Here is a 14,370-nt window from a genome sequence, read left to right on the forward strand (position 1 = left end):
AGGAAGTATTGCTGACCATTCCCAGAGTATTACCACATTGTCATTAGCACATTATTGTCTGGAATGTCAGGGTCCACCTCCGTGTTCATGGTTCTTGTCATTACAACCAACAGACTAAGACCATGCCACGTAAAACATCCCCAGACCGTAACGGAAGCTCCGTCGTACTACTGGCACAGCACACACAGGTATATATAAATGTATGTAGAAATATATCTACGTTGATGGAAATTGGATAAAACCAATGGAAAGAATCATTATATAGCTGCCACCCCCATCCTCTTCCTCCCACTGCTGATTTTTACTTGTTTTGCTTGGATAGAAACAAGTTGTTTTAGTTGAACTGGTTCAGTCACTTTGTACTAGAGTTGCCTTTACACACGGAAGGTCTAGGAACAAGTAATCTGATGGGTTTCTTGCTGGTATTCTTCTTGTAGCAAATAAGTGATTCTTCAGTAGTTCTGCCCAGCAAGTTAACATAACGGTCTGCAAAATTTTTTCGCCATGTTGCAAGCTACCGTAGTAGCGTCACCACTTTATACTAGTTTTGGAAATCTGAGCTCAGTGCAAAAGAGACAAACAAAATCAGCGGGTACTTTAGGTCATGCTGCGAAACTGTTAATTTTGTTAAAACGCAGTACTTAATTTCATCTATTTATGGTCCCAAAAGAACCAAGTCCAAGATTCTTCTGTTTCTGATTATGTCAACAGTTAAAGAGATTGTCCACTTGTAAGCTATTGACGACCTATCCCCAGGATAAGTCATCAATAGTAGATTGGTGGGGTTTCATTGCCTGGACTCACTGCTGGTCGGCTGTTTGCTAGGCTTGGTATTGCAGGCAAAGTTTCCATTCATTTCAATGGGAATGTAGCCTGCAATATCAAGCCTGGCCCCTATACAACGATGCCTTGGGTTAAGAGTTTAATTTGTTCCGTGATGGAGCTCTTAACCCAACACACTCATAAGTCAAATCAATTTTCCCCATTGAAATGAATGGAGAAGCCATTAATCTGTTCCGGATCATGAAGCTCTCTCACTGATTTCAATGGGGATGGCGTTGCCCCATTGAAAGCAATAGGACGCCGGCACCCCCGCAGTGAAAATCATCCCTAGCTGTAGTAAAAAAATTAAAAATATACACTCGACTGTCTGCCGGGGCTCAGGCGCGTCTAGCTGTCGCTTGTTCTTCCTGCACTGCTCTGAAGCTTTTCAGCAGGTGAGGGTTAAAAATGCAGGGAGAACAAGCAGCGGCTAGACACGCCTGAGCCACCGCAGCAGAGGGCAGGTGAGTATATATTTTTTACTACAGCTAGGGAAGATTTTCAGGGAAGGGCTTATATTTAAAGCCCTTTCCCGAAAATCACTGCAGGGGTTGCCGGCAGGCCATTGTTTTCAACAGCGGCGGCCCCATTAAGAGCAAGGCTCTTAACCCATGTTTTTGCTCTTAAATCAGAGCAAAAATTCGTGAGAACCTGCTCTCAAGTCAAAAAGCTTGTAAGCAGAGACGCTCTTAACTCAGGGTATCACTGTAGTAAGAGCGGAGCTATATGAAGTGTACCAGCCCAGCAAACAGCTGATAGGCAAGAGGGCCTGGGCAATGGACCCCTGCCAATCTACTATTGATAACTTATCCTGAGGATAGGCCGTCAATAGTTAACAATCGAACATTCCCATCTTAGCAAGTTACTGAGGATAAGAAAAAAACGTGCTGATTGGTGTGGGTTTGATTGCTGAGACCACCACCATTCCAGAGATTCCTCACCATGTGCATCCTGAAGTCCTGGCAGTGGTGGCCATGCATGCATGTGCGCCTCTATTCACTTCAATAGGACTGATGAGTAGAAGTGCTGTGCTATTTCCAGCGGTCCCATTGAAGTGAATAGACCGTCGGTGGACATGCATGGCCACCACTGTGATAAGTTCGGGACACGGCAGGGGAGAAATCCCAAGATAGGGGCAACCGCTTTAAGGTTCTGCACATTAAATAGAAGTAGGTTGAACAACTATTGAATGAACAATAACTTGTTGAATCGTCGTTTCACAAATGCAGCCATGAAAAGGCCTTCTTACAGAGCCCGATCAAGTCCGAATGTTCATTCACCTGATCATCGGGCTACGTAAGAGATAATGGCCAATAAAGAAGCAAACAACCGCTCCTCGTCTTTTTTTTTTTCTTCTTCTTTTTTTGGCAGGCATTAAAATGCCGGGCGGTCAGCTGACTATCTTCTCGTGTGAATGGGAAGATGTACAGCCAACTAATGATGAACTATCATAGTAATGATCATTTATCCTCATACCAGCGATTCTCAGAGCATTTAAAGAAGTGTAAACGAGAGGTGATTGACATGCTTCGTTGACTGGCACTTATTATATCAGTTTGAGATTTGGTCCATGTAAGGACCCATACACATTGTAGTCCATATTGGCTGCAAGGCCGGCTGCACACGGGCAATCCAGATTCCGCATGCTGGAGCCCACAGCAGAATCTGGCTTTAACTCTGGCCAGCGACCCCATGTAGCTTTGGCTTTTCTGTAATGTGGATGGGCAGTACAGATTGTTTTTAAACATTGATTTTCCCCACACCGACGCTAGGCGATGACATGGATCGCACGGCTTCCATTGACTTCAGTGGAAAGCATCCGTGCGAATCCCGCTGAAAAATAAGAGCATGCTGTAATTTTAAATCCGACCGTGGAAATCGCATCGCTATCATGTGAGCAGACATGGAAATGTTCTAATCTTTCAATGTGTGGGAATACAGCGGATCATAAGTGCGGATGACGGATTCCGCAATTCTAATCCACCCGTCTGCAACCAGCCGTACAGTCGTTCAGATTGGCCATACGTGTTTATTGACACTGGGCAACAAACAATTTTTTGGGGAAAAATCTTTTGTCCAACTATTGAATGAAAACTTCAAATGCAGGCGTCATCTTTCCCGACTTTTAGGCTGGGTTCACACAGGGCAGATTTGCCGTGGAAATTCCATACGGAATTTCTGTGCAGAAAATCCGCCCGCAGCTTCTCCTCCCGGAATTAGCCAGCCATGTGGACGAGATCCATGTGTCTATATTGGGCAGCCAATCCGTCGCTGCAAAGTCGGGCGGAACTGGCGATGCAGCATGTCAATCTTTATTTTATCCCCCCCCCCCCCCATTGCGGCCTTACTCCTCTCTATGGGGAGAGACAGCTGCAACGGAATGCTGGCGGCTGAACTGCTCCAAAACCTGCGCTAAAATGCCGTGGGTTTTGAAGATTCAACTCTCCCGCGGAAATCTCGTGACTTTTCGGTGCGACCAAGCCGCGGGATTTCCATCAAAATTGATCATTGGCAAATTCCATTTTGCTTGAAATTGCCAATTTTCATCAACGTTTGTCTAACTTGTATGGACACCACACACCCAGATACAGAATTGCTCCACCAGTTCAGTGTCCTATGGGGCTGGCTCTGTCAAGTGTGAAAGGCAGCGAAAATTCGGGTTAAAAATTGAGTTTTTGACCTCTGGGCTGTGATTCTCCAGTTATGAAAATCTTCATTTCAACACCTCCTTCCAACTATCTCTTGGAGAAGTCATGACTACAGAGGGTCATTTTTTTTCATTTTTTTTCTACGGATGTTTGTTCAGTGTGCTCAATAAGACGTGTCCGGTACAACTGCTTGCTATTGGTTTAGTTAGATTGTTATCTAAGTCTTAGTTATACATAGACACAATCAGACGTTATTAGTAATCAGTACAGAAATCCAGGTAATTCCAAACAATTCACTTAGGCTGAATGCCCACGGCAGGGTCAGATTCCGACTGACAAATCTTGCAGCGGAATCAGACCCTCTTCCCCTGGCACTGACCCCCGTGTACCTGTCTTCTTTCTGCTCTGCCGATGTGCCGGCTGGTTTAACGCCGCACATGCGCTGTGCAGAGAGTCATGTCAGTGAAGACTCAGATTCACTGCGACTCGCCGCGGGAAAGGATGGCTTCTATTGACTGCAATGGAAGCCGTCGGTGCGAGGCTCGCACCAGAATAGGACATGCTGCGATTTTTGGTGGCTAGGTCAGTAGGAAGAGCAGCTAATACACTTTGGTTCATTTTAACTTGAATTGTTCTGTTTTTTTTACATGTTGCAGGAACACTTGCCACGATGGGAGAAATAGAAGGTACATACCGTGTGTTGCAGACTCCAGGTGCCCGCCTAGGTGCCCAAAGAACTACTGGGATCAGTACCCTAGAGCCAGGACAGACCCTCAACATGGCGCTCTCCTCACCTATCAAGGCCACAAATCAGGATTCCTGCTCCTCTGTATTACTTCTGGATGGTACCGTGCTTCTTGTCGATGTGGGGGTATGTTTAATGCTTATGCTAGAACGCAATCCTGTGTCTTGCACTTGAAAATCTTTTCTGCAAAGGTGTTGTCTTCAAGACTGATGATGCAATTAAAGGGGTATTCCATCAATCCATAGTGAAAGTTGTTGGCTTAATAAAGCCTGTAGTTTTGTAATATGATAATATTTTATAAAGCTCTATCTCTATCATTGCGGCCAGGTCGGCTGCTACGCTAACATCGCGGCCAGTTTGGCTGCTATTGATGCTTGACTCTCTTCCTCTTGCCCCGTAAATGTGGGCTTGATAGGGATAACTTTGGTGCTCAGCTTGTATGATTGACAGGCACTTAGTTATTGCAGGTTGTCCTGTCATTTAAATACAAGCTGTTGCACTACTGTCGGTCCCAATCAGTACAGACAGCAGAGCTAATTCTCTATTCTATGTGCCTCGTAAATGTGGGCCTAATGTGGATAGTTCAGTGCTCAGCTAATGGTATTGATAGGTATTTACATCAAATGCCTACTTCTTCACTAAACAGAAGCTGATGCATATAATTAGCCCCGTAAATGTGGGCGTAGTGTAGACAGTTTAGTGCTCAGCTAATGGTGCCAATAGGTATATACATCAGATGCCTATTTTATCACCAAATAAAAGCTGATGCGTATAATCACTGTCTATCCTGACTAATATAGGTGGTCCAAGTAAAATCAATAAACAGGTTCAATGTCCTAAAACAACGGACAAAAAGAAGTGAACTATATCCCAATGAATGTGGGCTGGAGCACATTAATCCAATAACATCATAAAGGTCATTGTAAACCAGACGGTTTCCATCCTGATGAAATAACACATACATCTTATGTTATAGAAACGCGTTGATGGAATAGATGGAATAATGATGGAATTTTATATGGAATAAATAGACCAAAGCTCCATTTGTAAAAAAATAACCTGCTTCCAAGAATAAACATATATGGAGGTGGCTAAGCCATAACTACCTAACAAAAAATCTAGGATACCACAAAGAGAGTGAAAATTGATAGACCGATTGTTACCAGCATAATAAAGGGTGCCTATACACAAAATTCATGACACCCAGTCTTATGTGGGTATAAAGAAAAAAGTGGTTGTACATCTGAAATGACACAACCATAAATCATCACTACTGTGTATTCGAACACAACACAGTGTTTTGCAAAAAAATTTTAATAGTAAATTTTCTTTATGTATGTACATATATGGCTCTTTTAACTTATATAAGAATAAAAGTTAAATTTTAATTATCAGTAAAGTTCTTTTCTGTGAGGATATAAAGCTGCAGAGATGTTCGTTTAGCTCTGTTCTCCTCTTCCCACTTAGTTCACGTTGGTATCCAATGGTTACGTCCTGTCTGCTCCGCTTTTTTACTGGTCGGGCGTGCTCAGTGCCTTCACATTCTGTAATGACCACACAGTTTATACAGTCGTGAATACGCACTTGTCAGTCACTGTCAGTGGGGAGTTCTGGGAAATGTTGCTTTTGCACTCCTTAGCGGATATTTTAAATAACAGTGTAAAATCTGAAGGTCGCTGGTACGCACCAGTAGTGCGGGTTGGCAAAAAAGGTACTGGCGTCCAATTCGGCAGTTTAGATGAATGTTTGAAATAGTGGCAGTAAGTCGAAATGTTAGAGAAACTTTGAAAATGTTGCCCAGTTTCCAGATCACCCCATTAATGCCCGCCTCACATGGGCAGACCGGACTCTGCATGTGGATGGCCTACAGCGGATTCCAGCTGTGAGCCCAGCTGGCGACCCTGCATACCTTACTTTCTTGTACTGCATATGACCGCGGCGGCTCGCGTACATGTACAGTACAGTTTGGTTTTTTTGGTTTTTTTTCAATATTTGTATCACCTGTGCCAGAACATTTAACGCGTATTGGCTGTGGGTCGGATGGCGTGCATTGACTTTAATGGAGGTTGTCCATGGCAAAATATAGCATGCTGCGATTTCTCCTCCACTTGTGGAATACATAATTCGTATCCACAAGTCTGAGCAAAAAAACGAAAGTACATATTTTTCAATGCCTGCATTTTTACGAAGATCCTCCTCGCAGATCCGGATCATGGTTTCTGCAATTGGAATCCGCCCGTTTGAGCTTGGCCTAAGACCGAATGCACACAGGCGGGTCTGATTCCGCCTGTGGATTCCCGCACAGAATGCGGCTTTGCCTGCAGCGGGTGACCCTGTGTACCTGTGATCTTCTTTGCCGGCATCTGCGGAGACTTGTCTTCTGGCTCTCTGTACTGCAGATTGTCCGCACAGCTCTCCATCGGACATGCGCTGTACAGATATATTTTTTTTTTAATTCTGCTTTTCCCGCGAAATCCACGACCTTTCTGCAAATGTCAATTGCTGACGGGCCACGGGTCGGACGGCTTCCATTGTGGGAACTGCAGTAAAATTGAGCATTCAGCGATTTTTCGTCTGAGAGCAAAAACCGCAACTGGTTTCCATTTGTGTGCATGAAGAATCATTTTTCCATAGCGTTCTATGCAGGGTTATTGCTGCATAATCCGGAGGCGGACGACCACTCTGGATTCCACAGCAAAAATCCGCCAGTGTGCATGAGGCCTAAGTGGGATAAAGGGAACCTGTAACATTGAAATTTCAGTACAGTTTGCAGGCAGCATGTTTTAGAGCTGGGAAGCTGAACAAATGCAAGAATAATATTAATTACAGTTGTTCAGTTAAACCTCTGCTCATTTTAGGTTTAGTAGTCCTGTGGGTGGTCCTATTAGTGTTTGAGCGCTATCTCTGCATGTACACTGATAAGACCGCCCACTGGACTCCTAAACCTAAAATGAGCAGGGGTTTAAATGAATAAATTGCTAGATATGCTGAATCGTTTCCCCACAATCTATATATCGTTCTGCCCGGCTCCTCCTTCTCTATAAGGTATGGGTATGTACTGTACACTGATACAGGGAAGGCAGTAAGTCACTGATAGGACCGCCCACTGGACTCCTAAATGAATAAATACAAGTTATACTGAATCGTTCCCCATAAAACTGTATCATTCTACTCGGCTCCTACTGCTCTATAACGTGTTGTTGGTAGATTGGACTGTGTTTTCAATGTGACGGGCTCCCTTTTAAGAAAATAACTTTCTCCAGTGGGATATTTTCAAGAAATAACAGATTTCACTTGTATTGTTCTGCAATTAGAATACAAATTAGAGGGATCTCCAGTATTCTGATCTCACAGATGATTATCTGAGTGGCATCACTATAACTGAACCCCTGAGAAAGGACTTTCACCTATACACTGGTAATATTTGTTGTGATGAGAGTGAGGTATCCACCCATCATATAACAGATATTTACTTTTTATACCTTTTAGTTCGGTCGTCATCTTTTTGCAGTCCTCACGGAAAGCACCATAAGGTAGTACCTGTCACACTGATTAGAGTGATATGTCTGCTGTATGTATCTGTACAGTAGTTGTAGAGAAACTTGCATTTTATTACTAGCAGCCAGACACAGAAGTAGTCCTGCATATTCATGAGTTGCAAGTTAGCCACACCCACCCCACCCTTCAACCAATGATTGGCAGGTCTCTCTTTCTGTGCATGATAATAGACAGACAACAGCCAATCATTGGCTGGAGGGCAGGGTGGGTGTAGCTAACCTGCAGCTCATGAATATCCTGGACTACTTCTAGTAGTCCTCTAGGCATGTGCTGCTACTGATACACTGCAAGTTTCTCCAAAACTACTGCACAGATGCACACATCAAGCAGATCACTGTAATCCGTGTAACAAGCACTACCTAATGCTGTCCTCCAGAGGGGTCAAATAGATGGTTACAGTGTCTCCTCAAGGCCATGTTCACACAGGACGGATTTGCTGCCGATTTTACATCCAGACTCTTCGCATAGAAATCCGCAGCATTTAGAGTAGCGACCCTGAGGCATAAAATAAAACTCTTGGGGCACCAATGCAAAAAATGAATCGGGGCCTCTCGCCTACCATGCGTCATTTTATAACAATGATGTTATCTTATGTGGTACAGAAAACTTTGGGCCCCCTCAGCCACCAGAGTCTTATGTGCTACACCCCTGCACTTCCTAAATGTCTATTTCTGGTGAATACCACTTACCGCACATAGCCCCAACATTAGTTATAGATGCTACGTAAAGAACTGTAGAGCATATTATCGTAGTGTATGGGCATATTAGTAGACAGAGGCTTTTCAGTAGTGCATTTTAACACCAGCTACAAGGTTGCCTTCATTATTACTACATTGGTGTTATAAATATGACGTTTCACGTAGATTATTGCTAACTTCACCTCATTCTCTCTTGTGAGCAGATTTACAGTAATTTCATTGCTGGATGTGAAAGTGTCCCAGAGAGTTCTAGTTGTGGGGTATGGGATGTTACGTGTAATAAATCTCCGGACTCCTCACTTAACTCTTACCTGGCAGAGGAGGGGAAGGCTCCTTAGAACCAAAGACTCCACACGCGGTTGAGTATAGGCTGAGAGGTCTTTCACAGGCTGTATTGCTCAACAAACACACCCTGCTGGCTGATCTCTCGCCGCACCCGCAAGAGTGATTACTCTGGTTAAACAAAGGTATATTGTTGGTTAAACATTAAGGGTTTGTTCACACGTGGCCATCTTTACCACCTCCGATTTGCATTCTGAAAATCTGCTATGAATGAGATGCAAAGAAACTTCCTGCACACGTTGCATTAAGAAATGTGCAGTATAAATTGACCTACAGATCTACAGCATATTAACTCACATTGAGGACTTTCTCAACAGATTTCGCTTTTTGCAATGCATCGGGTGCATTCTGTAGGTAAATACACTTTCTTGTAAAAAAAATCTGATTCCACCACAACATGTGAATGCACCTTTAAAGAGTTATTCCCATTTATGCCATCAAAGCTGAAAGCTGCCCATAGACCTTCAGCAACTGTCGATTGAACAATCATGTTCAGAGAGTTAGGGCCCTTTTTACACTAAATGACTGTTGTTCAGATTCTTGCTGGATCGTGGGAATCTGAACGATAATTGCTGGCAGCGACTGAACAACTAATAATGACTCTGTGTTACAAGGGTGTATTTTCCTGCGCAAAAATTCTTGCTCTTGCCTAAATTCAGGGCTGAATCCAAATATGGCAATCAAAATTCTGTCAGGAAAGATAGACGTTATAAACGACAGTCAGTTTTTAAAATAATATTGTACCATTGTGTTGCGATATATTGACCATTAATACCATGGGCCTCCTTTATCACAACTGTCTAGCAGTACTTCCCGAAGAGATGCGGGGACTTAGACCCCATTTACACTGACAGATGATCCCTCAAAAGTTGCTTGAACGACAGTTTGAGTGACCGTTTTGAGCGATCATCTTTGCATACCTTTATAGTAGCGCAGAAACTACTACACCGTTATGCAGCCAGAGCAGGACACAGCTGTATTGTTCTGCATGCTTACAGCCCGTGCCCCGCTGTGAATTCACAGCAGGACACAGGCACAGAGAATCTTATCAGCGCAGCCAGCTGTGATAACAGCCGGCTGCACTGATAACAGCTGATCGCTCAATTCAAGAAAACTTTGTGAGCCATCAGCGTCTCGTGCACGAAAACTGCACGATGTCCGTGCATTTAGACACAATGAGAATTGCTCAAAAGACAGCTTTGAGCGTTTTTTTTTTTTTCACCTTGTCTAAAATGGGCCATTTTCAGAGGAGCATAGTGGGAGATTTCACCAGGACATATGTGTAATTGATAGAGTATGAAGGAGAGACGATGCCTGCAATGTCGGCTGATTACAGCTGGGATATTCCAAGGGAGAACGCTGGCGGACAGAAGTGACTTCTGCAAACATTGCATCTAACCGCCCGTATTTTCATGTCACTTCTGGAAGTTATTTGTTGTTATGTATCCGCCACTTGGTGATCTAAGGGTGGTTTTACATCTGCACCTGAACCTCCAGCTGAAAATACTGAAAGGAAAAGCACTGCATGCAGCGCTCTTCCCCACCGTCCAAAAGTCAACCAGCTGGGATTCTATAGTCAGTAGAATCTGCCCAACACTGGTTCCTTCCCAAATGGAGCAGGAAAGCGGAATTCCCAGCGCCGATGTAAAACCACTCTCATGCTTAAAACTTTCTTACCCTATTCAAAGTTGACTGTTAGTACATTTCTAAAACCGATTTAATTCCAATTGTATCTACACTTCTTTATCCCACTGTTAGGCCTCATGTCCACGTGAAAAATACAATCTGCGCAGAATCTGCCGCGGATTTGCTTTAAATGGTATTTTTTTTGCATGCAGATATCAGCACACATTGCTATCAATGTGCTAGCAATGTTGCCGATCCGCGCAGAATCCGCGGCAGAATGGAGCATGCCGCGTTTTTCTCCCACGCGTGAAAAACGCAATTCTTTTAAAATGCCATCCGCGGGTGCAAAAATCAATTTAATAGACCGCGGATGGCCAATGATTCCCTATGGGCAAAATCCGCTGCGTATTCCGCAGCGGAAATCCGCTGCAGGATCTGCAATTCCATTTAGCTAGTGGACATGAGGCCTTAAGGTTATTGTCTGTAAATCTGTTCCTGACATTTAAATCTGAGCACAAATTTGGAATTGGCACCCAAAAATATGTAAGAAACACACAAATTTTGTCAAGAAAAGAAAACATTTTTTTAACACATTTGTTCATTCAGTTTCTACAAGCATAAAAATCAAACGCCGATCAGCTTTTGTAAACGGGCAGTCATTCATCTATGGACAACGGCCTGTTTACTGTGAATGGACGTGGGCGACCAGAGCGTTCCCCAACCACTGAGCGATCCTCACTCCTCCGTGAGCGATTATCGCTGGGATAAAACGGCTTTTAGGTTGCAAACAGACGGAGTGCAGCAGCTTATCTCTCGAGGAACAAAAGAATTGGGCAACTTTTCCCCAAAAATCATCTAGCAGGGTAAGGATGAGATGCCCCCCATCCCTATACTCAGTACATTTTTAACTCTGCTGCTATTGATGGGTTCGGTCAACTAATGTGTGTATGGGGGTCTTCATATGGGGAAATGCCCCTTCAAACCAACTTTCGGTCTCCTATATAATCCAGCAAGCTTATTGATATGCTTTTTTTTTCAATTCTAACGTTTGCGGTAAAGGGTCATACATTTATTGTCTGTATTATGTAATTTTCCTATGGAAATTCATCTTGTTTGTTGCATTGCTCTCATGAGAATTATGCAAATTAGTGTTTATTACGGCTATGGCCAGCTTTAGTTTTTGCAAAAAGATGCGTCCTTTATTTAATATGTGATTAATAACTGTATTAGGGTATTGGCATTTTCTTTTGGGTAAGCAGATGGCTAGGTTCACACGCTGTGGAGCAGCAGGGAATTTAACCCTTTCCAATCCAATTTTGGATTCAGGGTTTCCTAAAAGGCTTTCTCTTTTTACTGTTATACAATGGTGCCATCTGCTGGCTAAAGGCACTGTGTGAGCACCAGAGAGGCTCCGAAAGCAGAGTGGCTGGCAATAGATGGTAAGAATACCCTGTCGTACAATGTCAGAAGACGTCCAAGTTTCAATCAGAATGTGGGAAGACGTCAGACAGTGGATTGGAAAGCGTTAAAGGCTGATTATGGGTAACTTTTTAAACCGTATTCACCTCTTCAAACCCAACTAATGCCTACCTGTACTGATCCATCAAAGATGCCAGTCGTCCCCAGCCAGTCTTTATTTATAGGCTGCCAGCTATGATGTGCCCCATAGGCACAAAAAAGTGTACTTGCTGGCATCACCAATCAGTTCTTTGAAGAGGTGGGTTTTTTGGGGGGTTTTGTGTTAGGATTTTTTTTTTAACTCGTGGGCTTTATAGCAGGTTTCACCACTTACAATAGAATAGTGTAATATCTGAAACAAATCAGAGACAGACGAGAGCACGGAGTTTTCCCACTGTATGCGAATTAGGTTTTCTAGACACATTTGCACGAGTTTTACTTCCTATATGAAATCTGCACCAAAAATATGCAACAAATTATGCCAGGTTCTAAATGGTTTCAGAAAAGGCTTTTGTGCAGAACGTGTAGCCGTAATTAGAGGAGCGTACGTAGAAGGGCTTTGTCTATAGCTGTATAGCAGCGATGACTGTTGGCCGTATCATTCTTCTATAATTGGTTGGCGTATTAGTTGGACGGCTGCAGTTGGCATGTAAATGACTGTGTGACTGGTAGGACTCCCTGTGTAATCCTGCGCTGGATGGCATGTAATGACGATGAGCATCTGGTATCCTCAAGCCAGCTTTGGTTTCAATGGGAAGCAGATGGACTCGGGATTAGCTCTTCTAACAAGCTTTGCTCTTTTTACCTCTGTATGTGTACAAATCCCTCTTCAGTAGTCCGTTTTCTTTTTTTTCCAGACACAGTAAAGTAAAGGATATCCGTACTTTATGCTGTAGAAACTACTTGTTAATTATTTTTATTATCAATATGATTTAAGTAAGTCTGCCTGGTGGGCATTAGGTGCAGAGAGGGAGATTTCACACTAGAAGAGCTGTAGTCTGGTTGGTATAATATTTAGTGCGAATTCGACCGATTTCTTTTTTGTCTTTATCTCTACTTTGGATTTTTGTCAAAATTTGCTTTGCATCTGTAACCTAATAGCATTTCATTGAATGCTACAAAAAAAAAAAATCATACCATAGTTATATGGCGTGGATTTTTCCGCACACTGATTCTGAAATTTGTGTTGTGGAAGAAAAGCATTGACATATCAATTCTTGGCACGACTTCCACGTCTAGCTGCTGCACCTGAATTTCCCTGTTGACTGGTTAAATTCGTGCACAAATCTGCGTCAAAATCCACGGCAGAACAGAATCTCAGTTTTTTTTTGATTGTCAGATTGTCAGATCCATGTTGGAAAAAACGGACATGGATCAGACTTCTCTCCAGAGGGAACAATAGCCTGTTTCCCTGCAAATAAACCCTAGCCTGATTTTTCAGGGAGGCTTGAAACATAAGCCCTACCCTGAAAATAAGCCCCAGCTGTATTACATAAAAAAAGAAAAAATAGAAATATGTTACCTAGCAGACTAGGTCCAGGTCCCACCTGCTGCTCTCCACAGCTACGACATGGTTCCCACAGTCCTCGGCCACTCATACAAGATCACTTCCTGGTTATGGGGTTCATAAATCCTGACTCCATGAAGAGATGGCTATGATTGGTTCTCAAATGCTGCTCAGCCAATCAATGCAGTGCTCGGTGAACCAATCACAGCCATCGCATTGTGGAGGCGGGATTTATGAATTGGCTGAGCCGCAGCATAATAAATCCCGTATTATGTCTGATTATGCCACGGCTCAGCCAATTCATAAATCCCGCCTCCACAACGCGATGGCTGTGATTGGTTCATCGAGGCCTGCATAGATTGGCTGAGCAGCGCCCGAAGAACCAATCACAGCCATCGCATTGGTTCATCAAGTGCTGCATTGATTGGTTGAGCAGCACCCGAAGAACCAATCACATCCATCGCTTTGTGAAGGCGGGATTTATGAATCCTGTAACCAGGAAGTAATCTTGTATGGGCGGCTGAAGGCATATTGGCTCATTCCACAAGACTCCTGCTCAATTTGCAAACTGATTGGTTGTTTAGTGAATTGGCCCACCCAAATAACCAATCACTCTGGTTGTTTGGGTTGGCTGATTCAATCAGGTTGCGAATCGAGCAGAGGTCTTGTGGAATAAGTTAATATGCCGGCTGAGGACTGCGGGAACCGCGCCAGAGCTGTGGAGAGCAGCGGGAGGGACCCGGACTGAGCCTGCTTTGCAAGTAAAATAAGACATTCCCCGAAAATAAGACCTAATGCCTTTTTTAAAGCAAAAATTAATATAAGATAAGGTCTTATTTTCGGGGAAACGCGGTAGTATTGGGCATTGGCGTACAACATACCCAATCCTTCTTTCTTTCAACATCATCTGTCGTGGGAAAGTCTGGGGGTCCCCATACATATATGAGAGTTGTTCGGTCCCATTGG

General features: G+C 43.5%; 1 protein-coding gene across 1 annotated transcript in view; it reads left to right on the forward strand.

The window, feature by feature from the left end:
- Window positions 1–14,370, forward strand: part of FARP2 (FERM, ARH/RhoGEF and pleckstrin domain protein 2) — a 114,528-nt gene that overhangs the window by 16,417 nt on the left and 83,741 nt on the right. Inside the window, exon 2 of the mRNA XM_066599643.1 lies at window positions 4,127–4,341. Coding sequence (XP_066455740.1) covers window positions 4,141–4,341 — 201 coding nt within the window. The 5' untranslated portion in view covers window positions 4,127–4,140. The remainder of the gene's footprint in view (window positions 1–4,126; window positions 4,342–14,370) is intronic.

Source organism: Eleutherodactylus coqui, chromosome 1 (genome assembly GCF_035609145.1).
Source record: "Eleutherodactylus coqui strain aEleCoq1 chromosome 1, aEleCoq1.hap1, whole genome shotgun sequence".
Taxonomy (NCBI): domain Eukaryota; kingdom Metazoa; phylum Chordata; class Amphibia; order Anura; family Eleutherodactylidae; genus Eleutherodactylus; species Eleutherodactylus coqui.